A 15,686-nucleotide genomic window follows, 5' to 3' on the forward strand; every position below is an offset into this window, starting at 1 on the left:
CATCATCTATATAAACTGTTATTATAGTGTACTATAAACTATTACGTGACCATATACGGTAAAAAAAAAAAAAAAAAAAAAAGACTACAAAAATTAAATCCACATAAGTGTAACATCACACATCCAAAAAGCATGAGTGGAAAAACATTTCCTACTGTGAAATTTAAACATTTGTTTTCCATCGTCTATCAGTGCCAAATAAAATGGGGAGAGATGGAAATCCTCGCTTATGAGTCATGTTGACTTTATTTCAAATAGTTTATTTTTTACCTTGCTTTAAAGATTGCATGTGATAGAATAGGCCGGCGTGATCATAGGGCTTCCAAATGCAAGCTTGTGTGTATTAAACTTGACTATATTGTTACGATTAGATTGGTATAATGGAGTCATGCGATTGTTGCGATGTCTCATTGGTAAAAACTGGTAGAGCCACTGTTGGCATCTGTGGCAAAAATAATGCAAAATCTAATATGTACTAGAATAAAGACGAAAATGTGAAGCCCAAAGTAGCAAAATAAGACTACAGTTTGTTCTTCAAAAATTTACTCATGTAAAAGTGAAAAGTATGGCGTGGGAAAACTCCTTGGTAGTAATTTTTTCTTTAAAAATTACTCAAGTAAAGGAGTAAATTAACACGTTACTACCTACCTTTGCCACGGACAGGTCACCTAATTACCGTATATGCTTGTTTCCTGTTTCTCCATCAGTTGGAAATCGAAAACGGAGACGAACTAACCAGTGAATTCATGTATGAGGAGGTGCATCCCAAGCAGCACGCGCACAAGCAGGCATTCCCAAAGCCCAAAGGCCCTCAAGGAAAGCGGGGCTGCCGTCGCATCACCCGACTCCCCGCGGATGGCGATGAGGACGATAATTAAACTTGACCTCGGCACCCACACTCTGTGCACGTTCCATAGTGGAACATTCATTAATTGAGGCTATCATATTTGCTTGTTTAAAAAAAAAAGAAAGAAAAAAAGACAACCTCACATTCCCATCAACAAAGCCAGCTATGCACTTCGAGGACAAATGAGCAATGGCACATTTCAGCAGTTTCCATTTGTAGCTTGCCAAATGGAAGCCGATTAATCTGTGATTACATTCCCAACAAGTGAAAAATAAGCTGTTTTTTTCAGATCTTAGTGTGAACTTGCGCCAATATGACAACACCCCACCCCCCCATTTAATTTTAAGTTCACATCCCCTAAATTCCCAACTTGCATTCCTTCCACCCTAACACTTAGTCTTAGTGTGTCTAACTGTGCACAACCTTTTGGTGCTCCAAAAGCAGAGATGTAAATGAATTAATTCTTGTCTTCTGATTTTAACATTTTATATTGCATTATTTTGTTGTTTTATATAACTGGTTTACATGGATAGAGGAGGAAAAAAAATCATCTGCTGAGAAACTTATTTTTCTATGCAAGTGCTGTAATGTACGTATTTGTAGCCGTGTGTAAGTGTATGTTCTGGTGGTGATGTAACTGAGGGACTTTGACTAACATATCCATCGAAAGTCAGGTTCCACGGGATCAGAATCCCAGCAAGAGCAAGTGGGAGGGGGTGTGCTACAGAATAGGAAAGGGAATATTTGCGTTGATCAAAATGTTGCCACAGCCACTTGTCTACTGATGACTTAACATTAGGCACACTACCAAGCTCACCTCATGTTTGAAGCTGGGGATAAAAATCCCTTAGTATTCATAGTCTCATTAGAAATAGAGATGAAAATCATGTCTGGTCTTATTTGTTTTCTTACAGACCTTTTTTTCTTTTTAAGAAGAATAAAAATATTTAAATTGCACATGTTGTACGTATGTCATTCAATGAAAACTAAATTTAACTACGGATATTCCCGATCCGATCATGTTATTGGAAATCAGGCCAGATTGTTAATTTCAGAAGCATTTTACCGAGTGAAAAAGATATTCTAAAGTTAACTTTTTGGCTGCCATTGATGGCGATGAACGTCCAATCCATTTTGACTGGGAGGTCCCGAGTCATATTGGATTGGACGCCTATTGCCGTCAATGGCCATGAAACATCACTCAGCGCCAACCTTCCCAGTTGAAATGGAATTAATGTCTACAATTGTCAATAGCACTGAATGACTTAATGGCTACAAGTAACAAAACAAATCCACAAGTATAAGGATATTGCAAAAATATATGTGCATTATCTACTGTACTGTAGAGGTATATTTCTACTACTGAAATTTCAGAACAAGGATAAAATGTTGAGTGACGGCAAAAAAAGTCAAGAACTCAGTTCATCTTATTGGATGACCAACTTTTTTTTTTTCCATATAAATTTATGTGAAACAAAATATTTAAATGTAATTTGTTGGCCACCTTATCTTGTGCTACAGAACTGTGTTGCAAAAAAAAAAAGGGGATTTGTGATCTCCCCACCCCACTTAGTTGAACCCAGCGCTGTGTTAAAAACTCTCTTATATGAGTACAGTGTCGGGATAGCTTTATTCAAACTGGCCAAAAATGTTTACTCCCTTCCTGAATACATGTCCAACCTATGGGATCAGGACACTTTTGGCAGAGCCTCAAAATCAGGTGACTCTGACTCACATGCAATTATAGACCCTACTCACCGACGTCACAGAATGACGTGTCGCTGTATCCGGCTGCCATATTGTCCGTCAGTGTTTATCCGTATTCTCAATGGTTTCAATTTATAGTGCAATTCATGGACGCCCCGGTGCTTTCAGACGCTGTAAACTCATTGGATGCGTTGCATAAAAGGCGTTATGTGGAAAAGCTTCAGTCTATCCATTCGCCAGATCCATATTTGATGCCTAAATCGATATTTTTCGACCCGCTGTCTTCGCCCTCTCTGCCTGACATCTGCTACCCTGATATCTACAACTATCTTGTCCACACAAAATCAGCCTATTCTCACGAAAGTTTGAAAAACTTTAAGCAACATTACCCCGTGTGACCCTTTACTTCCAATTTTCTAAAATGGCGACAATCGATAAAAAAAAAAGTTGACTGCGATAGCCGACGATTCAAGGATAGATGGATATTGGACTATTTGTTCAATAAAACACGCAACAACTGTGTCTGCCTCATTTGCAAAGAGACAGTCGCTGTTTTCAAAGAGTTCGAAGTGACGCAATATTACCAAACAAGACACGCTGACATGTACGACAACATTACAGGGAAGATACGCAGCGAGAAATTATAGCAACTTGAAGCTAGTTTAATTTCACAGCAGCAGTATTTCGCAAGAGCCCGAGTGTCTAAAGAGAACGCCACAAAGACAAGATTGTTGAAATTATGAATTAAAAAAATTATAAAGCAAATGTGACACACAGAACGGCTTGCTAAAATTTGTTTAAATATATTGTTCTATGTAAATCAGCCAAGGTAGCCCCCCGCATTTTTACCACACTAAATCTGGCCCCCTTTGTAAAAGGTTTGGACACACCTGTTTAACTTCTTTCACTTGATACCAGCTAAATATTATTCAAAAAATAATGATGGTGGAAGAAATAAGCATCTTGAATTTGAAACTGTATGTTGTCGGAGATTAGCCTCGCAATGATCTTAATTGTGGTTGTCAGCCCAAAACCCTCTAAATATATATTAAATGCATCTTACCAGATATAAAATGACTACTACATAATCTGTAGTGATCGTTTGGTGCCCAGTTTTCTTGTCGAATTGCAGCAGTCCATCCCGCTCTCCTCTCCGGGTCTCTCGGAATACGGTAGAACTTCAAGTCTCTCCGTCTATCTTCTCTGTTATTGCGACCAACCGCCACACACGCCTTCACCATTTTGATTATTAATGTTAACGAGCAGAAAAACACGCCATAATAGGAGGAATTTACGTAGCGGTAATGCTTAAGCCCGACGAGCTGACGGACAATATGGCGCGGAGGCGTGGATGTGAGTAGGGTCTATAGGCAGTGTATCAAATACTTGTTCTCCCCACTGTACATAATCGGGTTATTCAGACTCACACGCAACAATACATGGTTGGGTGAGCTACTATAACCCATTCCAAAGTTTAAAAAAACAACAACAAAAAAAAGCGTTGAGGAAACTGAGCTCGAATGAATGTCACACTGGTTCAGCCAGAAACCTTCATGTGTTCGTTTGTTGTCACAGCAATATAGAAGTCTGTTTTTAAATCAGTCAACGGGAATAGCTTCATTTATTGAGACCATGGTCATATGATCAATTTAAAAAAAAAAAAAATGCTTCGTGTCATTTTGTGGAATTCCAAAGTATAAACCTTTTTAGGTGGGTGTGGCAAATTTCTTAGATTCCAAAAAGAAAATTTCAATGGCTTGGATATGCAAAGTCCTTGATGGAGCTCTCATCAGGTAATTTATTCCCCTCTGTATTTCTTTTACAAGTGACTAAGAAGGTTGAAAAGTGTGGACCGCAAATACAATTCATTGATCAGCACGAGACGTGTGCAGGTGTTCATACTGTTCTTAGTCAACTTCAGTCCTATGCGTAAGACTCCAGTGAACTGTTTTTGACCACACCATTGAGCTCAGACAGCACCTGTAGACAAACAGCACCAGTTTTAAAAGGATGCATCATCGATTACTTCAAATAATTTTATTGACCGTAGTTTGAGAAGACCTCTATCATACTTGTGTGATGAGCGGCCGTCTGTTCTTCCTCTCTTGGAGGCAGCTGCTGGCCAGAGAGTAGACAGTCTGCACCTGGCTCATGTCCCAATCGCTCATATTCTCGTCAATAAAGGACTCTAGAGTGAGCTCCTCATCTTCATCGTCGATGTCGTGTCTCATGTCAATCTGTCAGAGTGTGGCAATGTTGTTATTTGACCAAATCAGTCAAATAGAGCTCACATTTATTTTACCAAAAGCTGCGGCTCCCGGTTTTCATCTGCTGGTGAGAGCCCGGATAATATTTCTAACAGCACCTGTATATACCAGATAGACATATTTGATTCAGATGAAGCTTTTTGAGAGAGGGAATATGATCTTAATTTTCCAAGTGAATTAATGTGTATTAAAACAGTGTATTATCAGCATAATGATAAAGTAGAGGAAATATTTAAAGGGCTCCCTAAACGTTCGTCAGTGAACATTTCAATGGCTCTGAAGACTTGAGCGAAGGTTCCAGTCGTCAGATGAACCTGAAGTCAGGTGTCAAATTTAAAACTCGCACATTTGTGGGACAGTCAAACTTTAGGGAACCCCTGTGTGTAAGTGTCAGTCAACAGCCTACCACTCCAAAACTGAAGATGTCTGATTTTGGCGTGATCTCCCCTCTCAGCGCCTCGGGTGCCATATATGCACAAGTACCTACGATCCTTTCTGTCATCATGGTTGTTGCCGTCTGCTTTGCTGAGGCTCTTGTCAGGCCAAAGTCTGAAATTTTGGCTACTAAATTTTCATCCAAGAGGATATTTGCACTGAGAAGAGAGAATGAGTTACTAAATGCTCTGTGGTATCACTGACTCATGCAGAGCTCACATTTAATTACACTTTGACATTTTTGGCGTCATATGCTTATTCAAGCAAGAAGAGTGATTTCACCCTCTATTCCACGCAAGAGACGTCTAAGCGAAATGACAAACAGCTAGCTAGCTCACTAGTCATCATCTTAAAGGTGAACCTCTAAATTTCAGACTCATGAGTTCAAAATCAGTACATTGCATGCCAAATGATAGTGTGACAATTTAGTTATACTTTTACAAAGGGCTAATGTTTGCTGTTTCGTTTTTGAGGTGCTAAAAACACTCTAATTGTTAAACTGAATGGTAACAAAATAATTAAAATATTAAGCGGACAATATATTGGATGTTTTAACCAAAAAAATACGTTTATACACCTTTTCACATCTCTATGGACATGATGGTTGCTGTGCAAATATTCCAAACCCCTTGTAGTGCCTTCAGCTATCAAGCACCTCTGTCGCCAGGACAGTGGAGGACTTCCTTCCTAAAAGAACAAGGAGAAGAACACAAATTATTCATGTGGAAGCGCAAGACCACATAATATGTGCAGAAGATGGCACTCACAAAACAAGCCAGCCTATCCAGCAGGGATCCGTTAGCCATGAAGGCATACACCAAACACGGGACCTGTCCATCACAGGAGTAGCCTACCATGTCCACTAGGTTTTCATGTTTCAACCTGTCAAAAATATAATTACTATAGATTGATTTTCTTGGACCAGAGATTCGCTTACAAACATACACTGTCAGCGTTTGAACCTCTTGGTTGAACTGAATTTGTAGCTCATTGGGTGAGACGTCATCTATCTGCAAAAATTCTCATTATTACTTGACATAAAGTGTGATTTGAAGGCAAAACAGTTTTTTTTTCTCCATGGTACTCACCATGTTGAGTTTTTTCACGGCTACTGGTTTGTCCTGCAGAAAACCTTTGTAGACCGTCCCAAAACCACCTTCTCCAAGTCGACAGCCGCCCTCAGACGTGGGGCGATCGTCAAAGTTTCTAGTAATTTCCCTCAGTTGACTGTATGAAAAACTAGTGGAACCTAACAAACAGTGGCCAAAAGACATTGATAGAAATACATTGAGCTTGGTAGCAGTCCATCCATTTGGACTCAGAACTGTGAAGTGAACAATAAACACTACCCCCATGCTTTTGTTTTTCTAATGCTTTCATATATCTTTAATGCATTTAGAAAGGGCTTTTGGTTGAGTCCAGAATTTAATTACAATTTGTGCTACATACAGTGAGGAGAACAAGTATTTGATACACTGCCAATGGCATTGCCAGTGTATCAAATACTTGTTCTCCCCACTGTATCTACTGTAATTTTCGCACTATAAGGCGCACCTGACTATAAGCCGCCACCCACCAAATTTGGCACGAAAACGGCATTTTTCATAGATAAGCCGCACTGGACTTTAAGCTGCAGCTATCCTCCCTGTATTATGGGATATTAACACCAAAAGATATTAACAGGTAACACTTTATTTGACAGCGGCATCAAACAACTGTTATATGACCAATTGAACCACCATGAAGCTTTGAACCACTTGGTTGCAAAGCTTCATTGCTTCAAGAAGCTTCATTTGGTCATCATTGCTCCCATGGGGGAGACAGTTAACCTCTGCTGCCACCTGCTGTCAAAACTGCTGTTTTCCAATATGCCTCCTAGCATGCATTGCAGCACTACAGCAGTAAATAACAATCAAAATTCATGTTCTGTGCTACCGTAATTATTTCTTCAGTTACTGTTTCAGTTGTTTCATTAATTGCTACTTATGGTTTATGGTAACACTTTATTTGACAGTGGTGCCATATGACTGTCATTAAACACTAGCCACGTTTACATGCTGACTTTTATTCATACCGATTCAAATCATTCCGAATGGAAATTTCACATCAGCTGTTTACATGTCACTTCATTTATTCCGATCCAGCGTTTACATGTGTCTGCCTTTATTCCGAAAGGACGTTTGACAACTGCCGTCTGACATGCGCAGATTAATCAAAACAAAGCGTCACGTTGCAAAACATGGAGATCGATCGTCAGATCAGCTGCTGTTTTAACTTTTCGAGTGAAAACAAAACTTCAGAATGATACGCCGTTCATTTAAAAAGTTGTGTGGGTGCGCTGTGCGTGTGCTTGGAAGCCATGTTGCAAGTGACGTTACTTACGTCACCAAGTGACGTCACCACGTCAGTACGGAGCATGTGCAGAAAGAACGCAACCAGACACCATTCCGCTTCCCTGTTTACATGATATAATTTTACTTCTAATCGGTTTGGGAAAAGGAATGTTCCACCCCTGTGAATCGGAATGAAATTCCATTCGGTTTGGGCCTGTTCATTCCGAATGAGGTGTTTATATGGAACACATTTATTCGGTTTGAACAAATATTCCGATTGTAATTGGAATATTTGGCTCCATGTAAACATGGCAACTGATATGATATGACATGACACTATCATGAGCGTTTATGAATGCTTATAACAGATGTCATTTAGTGTTATCCGGCAAATTATTTCACTTTTGAATGGATGTAAAAGATCGAAGCTGGACATAAATGAAGCATTCATTAATGCCCATGATAGTGTCATGTCATAATTATGACAGTCTTATGACACCACTGTCAAATAAAGCGTTACCTATTAAATCAAATAAATCAACAAATTAGCCGCACTTGACTATAAGCCGCAGGATTCAAAATGAAGGAAAAAAGTAGCGGCTTATAGTCCGAAAATTACGGTAATTATATTACACTACAAATACTGTATTACTGTAAACTTTCATAGAGTTGGCATTCTGCACATAAAAAAAGTAAATTTTGAACCTTGTTCGTGGTCCGGTTCACCATTCTTCAGCTGAATTGGAGTCTGCTGTTCATCAGCAACAGGGGCTAAGGTCATCTTCTCTGTCTCAGCTTTCCTCCAGGGCAGACGTGTGCTGCTGGGTTCTGTTGCAGGAGATGCTCGTGGTGTCTCTATAGAGAGCACGACTTCTAGCATAGAGAGAAAAAAAAAGATGAATTTTGAAAACAAAACAATTGAGTATAAACCAATATACACTACACTAAAATAGATACATCCTCCTTTTTTTTATGGCACTATTGCAACTTCCTGATTAAAAAAGCAAGAACTATGTAGTATAAACAGTGGTGCCTTGACCCAGTCCACATTTTCTTTTCTTCAAAATAGAATGTGGTTAACACCTCCTACCTGGTAACAATATGCTGGCAGCAGCCAGTAACTTGCTACTCTTGAGAATGTCCACTAATTCTCCCACTGTGGCGTTGAACATGCCCCAGTCATGCAGAAGCTCCACTGTTGGGCTCTTACCCTGAGCAACAAGGCCCTCAAATCGCCTGCAAGCACACATTAAACACAACATATATTGATTATTGCAAATGGCTTCAGGTACCCCTGTATTTAAAAAACAAACAAACAAACTGATGAGTGTTGCATTGGGAAGGTCTGAGTGTATTTCCTACTTAATTTTCTTAATCAGGATGAGAAAACAATAACCCTAAGTGATCATAACTTTTTACAATTAGGTTACTGCATATTTGTAATTTGATTAGGTCATTTAAAGATGGTATACTGCAAGGGCATAGGTAGGGATGGGAATTGATAGGATTTTTACGATTCCGATTCCATTGTCGATATTGCTTAACGATTCGATTCTTTATCGATTCTCTTATCGATTCTAATTTGGGTTAAAGAAGAACAAACGTTTTGATTGGCATCAAGTTTGTTTAATCAGAAGTCACAACCTTACAAACTCACAACGAGATCAAAAGAGGCCCAAAGCCTCAATGTTAACTGTGGCAATAAGTGGCAAATACACAAGAATGTGTAACATTTTACTGAAACATTTATCTAATAGAAATAAAAAATATTGGTATATATTGGCAGATAGGTTTTTGTTCTGCCTTTGGCAATATGTGTTAAAGCAGGGGTCCCCAAACTTTTTCCTGTGAGGGCCACATAACTTTTCCCTTCTCTGATGAGGGGCCGGGGTCAGTTTGTAACAGAAAAAGTGTGACGACTGCAGAAGTGCATAAATGTAAAAAATTATTGTTTTTCAGAAAGCCACAATCAAATAACCCTTTCTGGATTCTTTATAATAATAATAATAATAATTCATAATAAAAACACTATTAATTAAATAGTTAATAACCAAATAACCCTCTCTGAATTCTTCAAGGAAAAGGCCAGAAAATAAATAACACGATTGAGAAAAAAAAAAAAATTCAAAATGGCCGGACCAAATGTGGAGGCGGGCCGTATTTGGGCCGCGGGCCGCAGTTTGGGGACTGCTGGGTTAACGTGTATTATTTACCGTTACATTGAAATGCATGCCTTTTAGTTTTTGTGGCGCTTACACGCTCAAGTGGGGGCGCCCTTGCGCTTCCTCACGCGAAGAAGAACGCGCTCACGTGAAGAAGAGCTCGCTTACACCCGAAGAAGAAATGCCGCATCCAAGTGAGTGAGCGAGTTAGTGAGAAAGGGAAACACTTCTACGAGCCTACGTTCTTTGTTAATGTTAATATCTACAGAGGCAACGCCTGTATGTATCATCTTTTGTGTTGTTGTTGTTGTGTTTCCACTCGCGATCGGACACTTAAATCCAGTTGTGTAGTGGTTTGAACGATGTGCTAATGCTAACGAACGAATGCTAACCATACTGTTATTAGCAACTAATCATCACTGATTTACGTTGATGCAAACCTGTTTGTTATTGGGGACGAAATTGATTTGTTTCATTTCTATTCTTAATTTCACTCTTCAAGTGATGGTTGAATAAAGTCAGCAAATTATACCAACGTCTTCTGCATCGTCATTTGGGAGTTTAGCTAGCTGTTTAGCCAGGACTGAGCCGTAGCCTCTCTGTGAGGACAGCGCAGTCGTATTCCCTCCCAATGCAGTTATCTCCACCTTGCAATGACTGCAAGTCGCTTTGTTGTAATTTTTCCTCGTGAAGTGAAGACACACTTTTGAGCGTTTGAACCTACGTGCTGTCATTGTTATGTTTATGGCTGCAATGCTCGTGCTTACCCGTCGTAACCTTTCATTTTCACACTCTTTCCTGGTGAAGTGTAGTCAAACTTTGGAGCGAGTGGTTCTTGGCGCCATGCTAGTTTGGACGCAATACGCGTCTTTAGGAATTGTTAAAGGGATCGTTAAGGCTTTTTCATTGTGATGTCGAGGCCTCGAAACACTCGGAACCGGTTCCGAATTGGAATCGGATTTCGATTCCCATCCCTAGGCATAGGTTTGGTTTCAACATTGGAAGGGACGATATGACAACATAACCTGCATGTACACTTCTTGCTGGGGACAGGACATTAATAAGACCAAACTGATTGGATGAATGGGGGTGAGGGCCACATTTCTCAAGAATATGAAACTAATTAATTGATAGGCTAAATGATCAATGCAAAATAAATCTGTATTGACTTATACTAGCTTTCATGTGTTTTGGTTCAGGTAATAGACCGTTTGATTTAAACCTTTGTTTTCAAAAACTTCTAAAGAAACATTTTGAAAACTTCTAGAATAAATGCCTGGATTTTATTAGCAAATTTAAATTGCAATATTTGAACATAAATTACATTAACATACACAATAAATATTATTCATTCATTCATTTTCCATGCCGCTTATTCCTCACGAGGGTCGCGGAGGTGCTGCAGTATAATTTTTAAAAATAATCTCTTAACTATCCAGGAATTCAAAAAATGAATATTTGCTTTGAGGCCGCTCAACATTGTCTGTCGAAATAAAGAAACTATATACAATACATCTGAAAAAACTTCTTAGTCAGGTAATAACAAAATAAAATAAAAATGGAACCTTCTTTCAGGTAAACACTACTGCTTTTGTCCGCAAGAACAGCCAAACACATAAACCATATAAATGAAATAAAAATGAAAATTGGGGAGAAAGGGGTAAACCTCGGTTCACTAAATTTCTCACAGTTTAATTAATGTTAACAGTAGAAAACACATACAGGACCTTTCTCTCTAAGCAGTTTCCTACTCGAATTTTGCAGGTTAGCAAATTCACATTTTAAATGTTATGCTAACCGATGCATTTCGGACATTCAGTAGCAAAATTAGTGGTGTGTTCCCCACCTCCACAACATTGATGTCTTTTTACATTACTTGCAATGGCTGCTGCTGGCCAAAAAAACTTTAAATATCCCTCCTCTTCATAGGGGGCGGAGGAGTCGGCTTGTTGTCGACATGTATTTCTGTCAGGGCTGTGAGTGCGTGTGTGTTGGGGAGGTGTCAAGTCATCAGCCAACCAAGGTGATCGTAATGAAAATAATTCACGTAATGGTAAGGTCGTTTCAACCCTTACAACATATGGGAAGACGATCTAAATGACCTATAGAAATGAAGTCATTATGCAACGCAAATAAGGTTGCTTTAAAGTTGTTTGGGACAATTTGAGCATCCTGAAAAGTTGGTAGTGTTATGCCCCTACCATCCCTATGCAAACCCACGCCCTTGGTATACTGTACACCAGGGGTCCCCAAACTACGGCCCGCCTCCACATTTGGTCCGGCCCCCTGAACAAAAAAAAAAATTGGAAAAAAAAAAAAAATCTCCCCAATAGTGTTATTTATTTCCTGGCTTTTTTCTGTGAAGAACCCAGAGAGGGTTATTTGGTTATTATCTATTTAATTAATAGTGTTATTATTATTTATTATTATTAGTCAACAATAACGCGTTAACGACCATGATTAATCTGGAAATATTAACGCATTAAAAAAAATAACGCAATTTACCTCTCACACTAAGTTTGGCCACAACTGCCTCCCGTGGTCCCACACGCTGATGTTTACATTCTCCGCGCGGCAATGCAGGACATAATGCAGCCAGCCGCGATGAGTGATGATGATGACCAAATTCCGTTTTCAAAAGCTGCCTAATGGAAATCTGGATAAAACCAAAGTTGTGTGCACATACTGATGTAATGAACTGTCGTTCAATCGAAGCTCAACCAGCCTAAAGTACCACCTTCGGGCACAGCTAGTGTTAGAAATGACACTAACACTGCGGGAAACAAGCCGCAGTCATCAAGCTACACTGGCAGAGTGCGGACTCAGACTTGTCAACAAAAGACAACAAGTAGGTTGACTACTGCTTTTGCTACATGGGTAGACAGAGACTGTAGGGTGTAGACCCATTAACATAGTCGAAGACGAGGGCGTTGAAAATCCAATAGCAACTAACAACGACAAACCACTAGACAGGTACAAGGTAATGCCAGCATGGACTTATGTCCACTGCAGTGGTGGTCTGCGCACAGTGGTGCCCACAGTAAGCTGGCCCACCTAGCAAAAAATGTATCTGGTCACACCTAACACAACCGTTCCTTGAAAGAGACTGTTTTCTTTGACAGGGCACATTGTTCAAAAGAAAAGGTCTGCTCTGTTATCTGAAAATTTCAACAAGCTAGTTTGCCTGAGCAGTTGGTTAAAAAAAATAAGAGTATGACTGGCTAACTTTAGCAGTGTTTCTAAACACCTTTACACACAGTTTAGTGTAATGTTTTTCAGTTAAGTGTGTGATTTTTTTTTTTAATTATTTTTTTTATTTTATATCTCACACAGCTTTCAGGCCATTTAGTGTGAAACTGCAAATGCTGCATTTATTTGTGTAAAATGTTCAATTCAACAGACAAGTTGTTTACACATTTTTTGAAACACTAGCTATTGTTACTGTATTGTGCTTGTCTGCTCTTTAAATTGACAGTTAATTTTGGGTAATATACCAAACGGTACTTGAGCCACATTGTTAGCCTGAGGCACTTTAATCTGTTAAAGCTCTTTGCTGTATAATACAGACAATTTATTTTATTTATTATTTTATACGAGCGGAGTTGTTAAATAAAAATTTTAAAACTCTATTTGGTTAAGTATTAATTCATTCACACATCATACATTTTATCTTAAAACAAATTTTAAGTCAACTATAGTATTTTCCTAGATTTTTTTTTTTTTCCTGAAGAGCAACTTTATTTATCCCAAGGGAAATGTGATTAATCATGATTAATCACACAGTTGACATATGATTAACGAGATTAAATTTTTTAATCGTATGACAGCACTAATTATTATTTTATTTTACTTTTGTTCCGTGAAGAATCCAGAAAGGGTTATTTGATTGTGGCTTTCTGAAAAACAAATCTTTACATTTTGGCACTCCTGCATTTGTCACACCTTTTCTGTTACAAACTGACCCCGGCCCCTCATCAGAGGAGGGAAAAGTTATGTGGCCCTCACAGGAAAAAGTTTGGGGATCCCTGCTGTACGCTATTTGTGGTGTATCGTGGCGGGAGGTAATAGCAAACTACAAACTACTGTATGTTTTATTTTAGAGAATATTTTGAGGTCTAACCCTCAATGGAGAGGGGATGGATGGATGGACAGACAGACGACATACCTGACATGATTCTGAGTGTACCTAAACTGGCCGTCCGACTTCCGGATGTAAATGATGACGTCCTTCCATCTGTCCTGAGGGTCTAAAAAGTCAGCCACTTTACATAGAGTTCTGTAGCTGAGTTTACGAATGTAAGTCGAGCGAGTCACCAACACCGAGTCGTTCATTGTATCTTAAAAGAGGAGCTTCATGACTGTCTGCGCCTCTCTACGGCAACATGTTTTTCCAACGCGGCAGACGAACGTGTGTGTTTTACAGTATTGAGCAACTTCCTCAAACACGTGAGTTGCCTCCTCCTTCTTTTTTCTCCAACGCGGAAATTAGCCAACGTGTCTAAGTAAAAGGCTCATCAATGTGCTGTTTTAGTTGTCACTGTATTTAAGGAGAATTAATATTTATGACCACTGTTGTGTTTGAGGGTGCTGTAGTGGAGTTAGGATTTTTGGGGGGTTTTGAAAAACGCAAAAAAAAAAAAAAAAAAAAAAAAGAGACGCCTGTATGTTGATACAGTCATTATTGTGTCACATCTACACCTAGTGGATGATACTAGACCTACATCAATCTAAAAAAAATCTGTCTGTCTGGAAGAATGCTCAATTGGGGTTAAAGAGGTCAGCAGTGAAACTTAAATCACCAAAGTTAATCAGGACACCTTTACAATGAGCAGATTGACAAAAAATGTTAAAGATGAAAAACCATCTACTCCATAAAACCATGTAATAATGATGTGTGACAAATTCCTTTTATCTCCCATTTTAAGACTGTCCTCCGTATTAAGTTTTAACGCTGTAGTAGATGATATCGTCCTCAATAAAAAAAGCTAATTTAAAAGACATTAGTGAGGCTTTAAACCATAAATGACTAAACTCTCCCACCTTTAATAGCCTTTATTTTAAATCCTCGTGATGCACATGGTGAGAATTAACCTACATGAAAGGAACACATCACTACATAAACTGCTATTAGGCTCTTCTTTTTTTTTTTTTTTTTTTTATTAAAGAAAGTAATTACAGTCATTAGTGTGTTTTTGGTGTGTATATCCTTTTATTCTTCCATACACATCGACCTGGCATTATGAGCTCATTCACCATTCAGCTGGGTGTCATAAAAATGGTGTAGGTGTGCATGTGACTTGATGAAAGCTATTTTTGCAGTTGGTGTGATATGTCGGCCTGATAAAGCAAAAAAAAAAAAAAAAAAAAAAAGTATAGTTCTATGTCAAATTCCACAGAAAATAAATCACAAGTGAATTTGTGAGGGGTAAAGTGACAATCATCAGCCATTCAATGAACTGTTAATTTGATGAATACACTATAGAAAAGTTGGGATTCACTGATATGTGAATGGAAGATATTAATCACTGAAAGAAAGAAAGAAAGAAAGTAAGAAAGAAAGAAAGAAAGAAAGAAAAGAAAATCTCCTGCAGCTCAGGAACAAGGGCAGAGGGAGGAGAAGTGCCACAGTCGCTTAAATCAGCACGAAGGAGCTCGGCAGGAGGAAGTGATCAGAGGAAGTAACGTGATGCCCCTTAAGACTATTATAAATAAGATACCTAGGACCAAACAATCCAGTCATTATGCATGGGCCCAACTAGAAATTGAAGTGAGAAAAATTACACCTAATACACCTCCAAATTTTGAGTGATGGTTAGGGATGGGAATCGAAATCTGATTCCAATTCGGAACCGGTTCCGAGTGTTTCGAGGCCTCGACATCACAATGAAAAAGCCTTAACGATCCCTTTAACGATCCCTAAAGACGCATATTGCGT

General features: G+C 38.9%; 3 protein-coding genes across 6 annotated transcripts in view; 2 read left to right on the forward strand and 1 right to left on the reverse strand.

Moving 5' to 3' along the window:
• LOC130916742 (twinfilin-1-like) overlaps positions 1 to 1,804 on the forward strand; it is a 16,395-nt gene extending 14,591 nt beyond the window's left edge. For both annotated transcript variants that reach the window (XM_057837680.1, XM_057837682.1), the window contains exon 9: positions 708 to 1,804. In XM_057837680.1, the coding sequence (XP_057693663.1) occupies positions 708 to 878 (171 nt within the window). In that variant the 3' untranslated portion in view covers positions 879 to 1,804. The remainder of the gene's footprint in view (positions 1 to 707) is intronic.
• irak4 (interleukin-1 receptor-associated kinase 4) lies at positions 1,140 to 14,208 on the reverse strand. 3 transcript variants are annotated; one of them, XM_057837678.1, is made up of 11 exons: positions 13,917 to 14,208; positions 8,680 to 8,825; positions 8,295 to 8,459; positions 6,345 to 6,505; positions 6,202 to 6,266; positions 6,024 to 6,138; positions 5,834 to 5,943; positions 5,228 to 5,414; positions 4,857 to 4,919; positions 4,627 to 4,791; positions 1,140 to 4,534 (listed from the first exon to the last, which is right to left on the reverse strand). In XM_057837678.1, exons 1-11 carry the CDS (start codon positions 14,081 to 14,083, stop codon positions 4,478 to 4,480), a joined length of 1,401 nt encoding a protein of 466 aa, XP_057693661.1. In that variant the 5' UTR covers positions 14,084 to 14,208; the 3' UTR covers positions 1,140 to 4,477. The 3 variants fall into 3 exon arrangements, with proteins under 3 accessions (XP_057693661.1, XP_057693660.1, XP_057693662.1); XM_057837677.1 differs by having other exon boundaries at positions 8,295 to 8,462; positions 13,917 to 14,206; XM_057837679.1 differs by lacking the exon at positions 1,140 to 4,534 and having other exon boundaries at positions 4,621 to 4,791; positions 8,295 to 8,462; positions 13,917 to 14,207.
• LOC130916739 (A disintegrin and metalloproteinase with thrombospondin motifs 20) overlaps positions 13,910 to 15,686 on the forward strand; it is a 301,389-nt gene continuing 299,612 nt past the window's right edge. The window contains exon 1 of the mRNA XM_057837674.1: positions 13,910 to 14,197. The gene's annotated coding sequence lies outside the window, so the exon portion shown is untranslated. The remainder of the gene's footprint in view (positions 14,198 to 15,686) is intronic.

This window comes from Corythoichthys intestinalis, chromosome 5 (genome assembly GCF_030265065.1).
Source record: "Corythoichthys intestinalis isolate RoL2023-P3 chromosome 5, ASM3026506v1, whole genome shotgun sequence".
NCBI lineage: Eukaryota > Metazoa > Chordata > Actinopteri > Syngnathiformes > Syngnathidae > Corythoichthys > Corythoichthys intestinalis.